Genomic DNA, 9,215 nt, shown 5'->3' on the forward strand with positions numbered 1-9,215 from the left:
ACTTTTGGCTTGGTCATTCTCTCATGAATCCACTCTGCACTAATGAGATCTGAGAAACATGAAAGGTGCATGTCTAGGCACTGGGGGTGCCCTCCTTCCTCCATGTGCTTGTTTCCATGCTTCCCTCTCTTGCAAACGCTTGGACTTTTCCACTGTCCACAAGTCCACCCACTTGGTCATAATCTTTGCATTGAGAATGCAAAAGTTATCGACCACTTAGGATAGATTCATATCCATGTTAAGTAGTTTCCCCTTTCCACTTGTCAAGTGTGAAGTCATCCTTGAATCTTCCTTGTCTAGCCACATCGAGGCATTGAAGGATCAACTTGTGCCAAATATAAACAAATGCCTCTTGAACAATCCACCCTTCTGCCATACATGCCTCTGGTTGAGACTGTAGCCGCACAAAATCTTTGAGAGTCTTTAAAAACCTCTCTAAGAAGAATATCCATCGTGCGTGCACTACTCCACAATAGCTATCTCCTCCACCATGTGAACCAAGAGGTGAATTTGACTAAGAAGGACCGATCGAGGAAATTCATCCTTAATGGCACACACAGTTTCTGTTGCAAGTGTTTGAGCAGCAGGGATAGCATCTATTTCGATTTCCTTGGAGCTCACAAATCTGCAAGGAAACACACAAGGATACACTAAGTGCTAGTTGAAATTATTGTGTACATAAAAAAGGTGTAGTCGAGTGGAGTCTTGTGGTGTATCTTACTAGCTCTCCTAATTTGAAAATAGCGTCCCTGACTTTCCTATCCCGACATATACACATACTCACCAACAGAATGGACTACAATGTAAATCAGGAAAAGGAAAAGTGAGTGATAGTCATACACACAAACTATAGATAGAATAGGGAGTATGAAGAATACCTGAAGCATCTTGTGCCAATCGTGGGACTTCAACCCATACAATTGAACGCTTCCACCCTTCTTCGCTTTTGTGAAAGCTCCCTTTAGTGACCTCATGTATCCTGTTGGTGTGCGCATATAGGCAATGGTACCCTTCACCTTGTCTAATTCTTCTTTTGCTAGCATCCATGGTGCTTTAGGAAACATAATCTTTCCATTTGGGACACGCCGTGGAGTGGCAGAGGCGGGGAGACGTTTTAAAAGCCTTTCCTCCCTCGCACCTAGAGAAACCTTCTTGCCAATAGTGTGGTCCCATAGTGTTTGGGCTACATTCTTGAATATGTGCATGGGATCCAAGAGGTGTTGTATTTTTAAGTCCTTCCAATATGAAAGCTTTAAAAATATGGAATACCTCGACATACCTTTTGGTGGAGGACATGGAGCCGGTTTGTTGTTGTGGTGCTCCTCCCAAATGATTGCCCAATCTGCCATTGTGAGCTTTAGAGGAGCCTTCCCATTTGTTGTAGCCTTGTGTTTGCTATGACCTTGGGGTAAGAAATGATGGTTGTTTGGATAGATTACCTTGCGCAAGGAATCTGGCCTCTCCGTCACCAATGATGGCCCGCAAGTAGGATATGCATTGTGGCCCGATGTGGACAACCCTGCATACATATCATATGGTGAGAGAGATGAGTGAACTAAAGTGAGCTAAAGGGAGCTAAAGGGAGAGAGAGAAAGAGAGAGAGAGAGAGAGAGAGAGAGGACAGGGGGTTACCAGAAATCTCTCCAAGCCCAGGATAGTCGTGCATAGTCCACATAAGGATTCCCCTCACTTGAGCCTCTCTCCCCCCCTTTGCAAGTAAGACATGACAACAGGAATGCCTCTTCATAACTCCTCCAACTCCTCGATGAGGGGCTCGAGGTAAATGTCAATATTTGACACTTTGTACTTCCCTGGCACAAGCAAGGAAAGCAGTATATTGCCCTTCTTGGTTGTCTCCATGGTGGAATATTGTAGTTGACAATCACCACAGGCCAAGTGCTCCATGAAGTAGATTTAGTGCCGAAGGGGTTGACACCGTCACTTGCTAACCCAAGCCTCAAGTGTCAAGGCTCCAACCCAAACTCTAGCCATTGAGTTTCGATATGCATCCATGTAGCTGAATCGGTAGGGACACGCATCATTCCATCATTTGAGCGATGGTTTGCGTGCCACGCTGTCGGGGAATATGTGTTCAAAACGTGTGCCAAGCAGGCGCCGGGCCTCTAGCTGTGGGAGGTGTGAAAGAGAGAGAACAAGAGACACTGACAGCTCTGCCAATCACCGCAATCATCAATTCATTGAATATAACTTTGAGTACAACTTGGTATTTAGCCAAGGCGGACTGTTAACAACACCGTCACTTGGATCGGCTACTAACTAGGAGTTTAAGCTCCCGCTTTACAGTATTAACCGGGCCGTTAACGACACCGGGGCTTAACAATTAGTCAATCAATCTCTAGTCGATGACGATGATGGTAACTCCCTCATGTCGCTTCATTTGCTTCGATTGCCCGTGGATTCTGCAGTCTTCAAGGCAGTTCACTGCCTCAATTATTATCGATTATCCTGCAATTTCCTGCTCTTTATCTCTGCACTTTAACTTCCTCCTGCTCTTCAATTGCTATCTGATGCTTTAACCCTTGCTTTGCCTGCCTCCTGCTTTCCTCTTGCCTTCTTAATCATGGCCGCTCATCTTATGCTTGGCGAGAGAGATAACTTCATGCTTGCTGATGTCTGAGAGAGATCCTTGGTTTTTCTTCTCAAGCATGAGAGCGAGAAACTTCCTTCTTGCTTTACCCTGGTTCTTAGGCACGTTTGAGAGGTAGCCTGTTATCTGCTTCAAATCCTCCCATGCCGGCTTTGCTAGCCGAGGTCTCCTTCTCCTCATTTGTTAACTTCCTTCACGCTTCTTGCCAAGCTCGCCTCGCTTTGCCGATCTCTTTCTCTAGTATAAGGCTCGACTCCTTCTTCTTGCCCCTTCTCTAGCACGGATCCTTGTCAAAGCTCGAGAGAGAGAGAATGAGCTTCGACTGCTTCGAGCATGAGAGCGAGAGAGATGGAGCTTTGCTCCTTGCTCCGACCCCTCCCCGCCTTCGTAACTTTTGCCAAGCTTGCCCTCCTTCAACTCTCCCTCCTTCTTCTCTTTGTTATGATTGGAGATGGAGAGAGAGAGAGAGAGAGAGAGAGAGAGAGAGAGAGAAAAACCTCGCCTCAGCTCTCCTCTCCTTGGTTCCTTCCACTTATCCCTCACGTTTTGCTTCCCCTCTTCTCATGCAAAAGTGCCCCTTTGTGCCTTCGAGCTCTTCTCGTCGCCTTCGAGCTCCTTCCCCTCTTCTCGTTATGCTTCCAGTGCCCTCCTTCGTTATCTCTTGCTTTGCTCCCTTCTTGCCCTCGTTGGCTTGCCTCGAATACCCTATCATGCAAAAACCTCAATGGACAGAGAGAGCATGTCGTCTCTCCAAGCTTCGAGAGAGAGAGCACACCTCATCTCCCCCACTTCCAGAGAGAGAGAGAGAGCTCGCTATACTCGAGGTTCCTTCTCTCGATACCCTATTTCTCCCCTTTTCTTCTTCTTTCCCTCCTTCTTCTTCTTTTTCTTTCTTTCTTCTCTTCTGCTCCTCCTTTTTCTTTTTCTTCCTTCTCTTCTTTCTTTGTTTGTTGTGTTTCTTTCTTTTTGTTCTTCTTCTTCTTCCTTCTTTCTTTTTCTTTTTCTTCCTCTTCCTCTCCACTGCGCACCCTTTCCCCTCCTCTTCTTTTTCTTTCTCTTCTCCTTCTTCTTCTCTCTTCCTTCTTTCTTTTTCTTCTTCCTCTCCAAAGCGCACCCTTTCCCCTCCTCTTCTTTTCCTTTTCTTCTTCCTTCTTTTTTTTTCTTCTTCCGCTCGAAGGCGCACTCTTTCCCCTCCTCTTCTTTTTCTTTCTCTTCCCCAAAAACCCTTATTGAGCCCTCCTTTTGAAGAGGGGCAACGACACAACCATCGTTGCCCTCTCTCTTTTTGCGCCGTCGTTGCCCTCTGTCTTTTTCTCCTTTCCTTTTTCACACAATTTCTTGATTTTCTTTAATGGGTGACCATTGGCCATGCCCTTTCAACCTTGGGCGGCCATTTAATTCAAGAGCACCACGTTTGGGCATACATGCCGGCCGTGCAATGTAGTAGGCATCAAATTCGGCGTACATATCGATTAAAGCATCACCAACTTCCAAGCACCACATCTTTCTTCAGCTGCCCTCGACTGACAATATTGTCATGAATTTTATTGTCCATAACAATATCTCGAATAATGCAAAAATTACCCAGCTCAGCTGTGTCGATAACTGACACCAGACTCTGCCTGCCAGGCCGTAAATCCTATTAGACTTCTTAAACTGCGTAAAATGCATAGAAACCTTGCCGAGGCTGTAAAATTCCCAGATGGCACTCCGCCCAAGCCGTTCAGACTAGTACGGAATCGGCCCTCGGTAAATCTTTGACGGCCAATATCTTGGCGACCGGGACTCCGATCACTGATCTGAAAAGACCGATGCGCTCCACGAAGTGAGCACTTCAGGTCCGTGCATTCATTTCAATTCTGTCACCTAAGGTGCAATTTCCCAATCCGGTACGGTTCTACAATCGACTTGAACTTTAAACTACCATAACTTCTTCACCGTGGCTCCAATTGACGAGCCGTAAAGACAGGCCGGTAGAGCACTTCAAGCACTGTAGTTTTAGATCATAATATCCCATCTGTGCTCACTTCTAGCATAGTCCTTTTTAGCATCATTAAGGCATCAATTGGCCCTTTTAAGCCGCATCTGGCATACATTAATCATTAAACTTGTCCTGTTAACAAGCTTGATCACTACTCAATAATCATGTAAGCTTCAAATAAGCTTGATGTACATTTTTCTGGCATCTTTCTTAGCATGGGAGCGGAGCTGCACGACATCCACCCCCTCTAAACCTGCACAGCCTCCGGTCTGTGCCAACTACACTTCAATCTGCATCTGCTACAGGTACCTTAAGCTCCTTACCCATCATCAGACTCACGCAACTGGTAAATACATGAAAAATGAAATAAGGCTTATACCCTATCATCAATGTTCTAGCTTAATCATTAGATAGTTGTCCATCAAAATTCTATGAACCGTATATGTCGTATCTTCAAAGCATTCAGTTATAGATAACATGTTTAGTGAACCCTGCCAGACTCAAGTGCTCCAATTAATGATGCACACGGCTTGACCATTAAGCTCTCTTTAAGGAACCCTCTCAAGCTTAAGTACGCCTTACTCTGTCTGCACACAGAATGGCCGTCAAGTCCTTTAGCTCAAGTTCTGGTAGCAGAACCAACTCAAAAGATGTGAAGATACTTTGTCAATCGTCCAAAGAAGTCAGTTGGAAGCCAGCCATGTAATCTTATTGAATGCATAACCAGAAACATTGCTGACTAACATAATCTAGAAAAGAAAATCTTGTATCGTGCAACCTGCTACAACAGATAACTGGTACTCTTCAAATCTGCAACTAGCACTTTAGTAGTCCCCCAGGATCAAACGGGAAACCAATCATTTTTCCCATTGTGATCATTCCTTGAAAAAATTTGCTCCATCCTCCAAGATCATAGGGAAGATACAAGAATTTCCAATCAATAAAGCATAGACATACATTAACCCACAAATCTCCATACAAACCACCTGGATCATATGGCATATACGTCAATTGCCCAGGACCATGCATATATTTGTCACCTCCTGGGTCAAAATCTAGCTCAAAATCCCCTACATCATAGGGTAACATCAGATTCCATATAGCATCAGATAGCATCAGATACTGCCATATCCCTTGTGTCACTGGCTCATCCAATTGTCGATCATCAATGAAAAGTAAACGCATTGGTAGTGCATCTTCACTCTCACTAGTATTGGAATCCCAATCATGCATATCTGAATACATCAAGTCTCTGGTCAAATCCTCTTCATTAGGCTCAAAAGATGCATCTGAAAACAATTCTCTATCTCGTAGAGGCTCAAAATCAAGTAGTGCATCATCTAACAACTGCATAAGGTCATCATCTACTGCATATGAACAAACTGGCTCATGCATGAATCTGGATTGATTAGTATCTGTGTTTGAGAACCCTTCTAAAGCTTCGTCCAGTAAGCACATAAGATCTAGGTCCACTACTTCAGAAATTTTCTCAATCCTGTACATCTCAGGTTGCTGCAATAAACGAGGATTTTCACATATGACATGCATACTAAACACATCTGTAGTAAAGTGCTCTTCAAGTCTTTCACCCTCAGCTAGATATCTTTGCACTTCTGTAGCACAAAGTTCAACATGCACATTGAAAATTTTATCTACTGCCCTATCTGTATCATCGGCACAATGAAACCAATCATATTCATCAACAAGAGATTGCACTTCAGTATGCACCCCCTCTGAATCAGCATCATCAAGTTCATGATCATTCTGCCATAGTGTGAGCCATGTGTCACAGATTCTCGATAGAGAAGAAGTTTGCTCCCTCTCTAAATCACCATCATCAAATTTAGGATCAGTCTGCCAGATCGGTAGCTCTAGGTCACAGAAGCGTGTCAAAGGAGGAGTCTGCACCCCCTCTGATTCATCATCATCACATTCAGGTTCAATTGTCCAATTTGATACCTGTGCTTCACTAAAACTTTTCAATGAAGGAGTCTGCACCCCCTCTGAATCAAGCACATACTCTTGCTTAGCCAAGTCCTCAAAATCTGGTACATCTAAACTCGATAAATCTGGTATACCAAAATCCATGGTGTTGCTGCTCTCAACAGCAGCCCTGCTTTGACCTATAACATCTGTATCATTAATCAATTCTTTGACAAAACCTGTACCATTATCTTCAATTACCTCTATGGTAGAATCTGCACCAGAAAAGTTTTGTTCTATTTATGGTTCAGTAGCAAACGTATCAGTTGTAACCGAATCTTCCTGCATGTCTCCTTGAATATGGTTGCACTCATTTACCTGCAAAATTTCTTCTTGAGCTTTAGCCACTTCACTATTTTGATCCCTTGATTTCTTTTCTTCATGTACTGCATGCATAGGTTCTTTGCAAAATTCATTCTGTGTATCCCAAACTGCATGTGTAGACTCTTTGAAAAATTCACCTTGCGTATCCTGAAGCTGTAAAGCCTCACCCTCAAAGACCTCTACTTCATGCACAACATCTGCAAAACCCAACTTTGCATACACAGCTTCAACTATGTCTTCATCATTAGCCTGTAAGAAGGTAGCATCCTGTATAATAAACTCATCAATCACAGCTTCTAACTTTGATCGTACTTGTCCTCGGATATCTGCGTAATCCGGTAGACTTGCACTCTGTTCTTGATAGCATTCATATTGCTCATATCTTACCTGTACAATAGCTTCTTTGAAAGACTCCCAGTTGTCGTTGCAAGCTTTGGTGACTTCTTGAATCTGCTCCTTCACATATGAACTCACTAACTGCTCAAAATATTCGATCATCAATTCTTCTGGTATCCCTCTTACCTTGGTCTCCACCTCATAGCACTCTAGGTAGCCCTCTGGATTGTATCCATCGAAGAGTCGTGTCTCATCGTATACTGCATCTAGAGCTGCATCCAAAGCTTCATCCATTTGATTTTTCTTCTTTACTGTCTCTATTTCAAGCAGAGATCCTTAAACCAATTGAAGCATCTTTGAAAAATCTGGAACTGTTGACTTATCATCAAAACCGTTCGCACTTAATTCTGTAATCATCTTCATCATCTGCTCTAAATTCTCCATCCTTACCTCCCACCCCGGCTCGTTTCGCGTCGGGTTCACCAAAGATGTCGGGGGATATGTGTTCGAAATGTGAGTCGGGCAGGCACCGGGCCTCTAGCTGTGGGAGGTGTGAAAGAGAGAGAACAAGAGACATTGACAGCTCTGCCAATCACCGCAATCATCAATTAATTTAATATAACTTTGAGTACAACTTGGTATTTAGCCAAGGCGGACTGTTAACAACACCGTCACTTGGATCAGCTACTAACTAGGAGTTTAAGCTCCTGCTTTACAGTATTAACCGGGCCGTTAACGACACCAGGGTTTAACAATTAGTCAATCAATCTCTAGTCGATGACGATGATGGTAACTCCCTCATGTCGCTTCATCTGCTTCGATTGCCCGTGGATTCTGCAGTCTTCAAGTCAGTTCACTGCCTCAATTATTATCGATTATCCTGCAATTTTCTGCTCTTTATCTCTGCACTTTAACTTCCTCCTGCTCTTCAATTGCTATTTGATGCTTTAACCCTTGCTTTGTCTGCCTCCTGCTTTCCTCTTGCCTTCTTAATCATGGCCGCTCATCTTATGCTCGGCGAGAGAGATAACTTCATGCTTGCTTATGTATGAGAGAGATCCTTGGTTTTCTTCTCAAGCATGAGAGCGAGAAACTTCCTTCTTGCTTTACCCTGGTTCTTAGGCACGTTTGAGAGGTAGCCTGTTACCTGCTTCAAATCCTCCCATGCCGGCTTTGCTAGCCGAGGTCTCCTTATCCTCATTTGTTAACTTCCTTCACGCTTCTTGCCAAGCTCACCTCGCTTTGCCGATCTCTTTCTCTAGTATAAGGCTCGACTCCTTCTTCTTGCCCCTTCTCTAGCACGGATCCTTGTCAAAGCTCGAGAGAGAGAGAATAAGCTTCAACTGCTTCGAGCATGAGAGCGAGAGAGATGGAGCCTTTGCTCCTTGCTCCGACCCCTCCCCGCCTTCGTAACCTTTGCCAAGCTTGCCCTCCTTCAACTCTCCCTCCTTCTTCTCTTTGTTATGATTGGAGATGGAGAGAGAGAGAGAGAGAGAGAGAGAGAGAGAGAGAGAGAGAGAGAGAGAGAGAGAAACCTCGCCTCGGCTCTCCTCTCCTTGGTTCCTTCCACTTCTCCCTCACGTTTTGCTTCCCCTCTTCTCATGCAAAAGTGTCCCTTTGTGCCTTCGAGCTCTTCTCGTCGCCTTCGAGCTCCTTCCCCTCTTCTCGTTATGCTTCCAGTGGCCTCCTTCGTTATCTCTTGCTTTGCTCCCTTCTTACCCTCGTTGGCTTCCTCGAATACCCTATCATGCAAAAAGCTCGATGGAGAGAGAGAGCATGTCGTCTCTCCAAGCTTCGAGAGAGAGAGCACACCTCGTCTCTCCCACTTCGAGAGAGAGAAAGAGCTTGCTATGCTCGAGGTTCCTCCTCTCGTTACCCTATTTGTCCCCTTTTCTTCTTTCCCTCCTCCTTCTTTTTCTTTCTTTCTTCTCTTCTCCTCCTCCTTTTTCTTTTTCTTCCTTCTCTTCTTTCTTTTTCTCTTCT

At 44.4% G+C, this 9,215-nt stretch overlaps 1 protein-coding gene across 1 annotated transcript; it reads right to left on the minus strand.

The window, feature by feature from the left end:
• Positions 1-758: 758 nt before the first annotated feature.
• Positions 759-1,529, minus strand: LOC147435881 (uncharacterized). The gene has a single exon (XM_086487799.1). It carries the CDS (start codon positions 1,527-1,529, stop codon positions 759-761), a length of 771 nt encoding a protein of 256 aa, XP_086343925.1.
• Between the last annotated feature and the right edge of the window lie 7,686 nt (positions 1,530-9,215).

Source organism: Adiantum capillus-veneris, chromosome 18 (assembly GCF_014529385.1).
Source record: "Adiantum capillus-veneris isolate H3 chromosome 18, ASM1452938v2, whole genome shotgun sequence".
In the NCBI taxonomy this organism is placed as follows: domain Eukaryota; kingdom Viridiplantae; phylum Streptophyta; class Polypodiopsida; order Polypodiales; family Pteridaceae; genus Adiantum; species Adiantum capillus-veneris.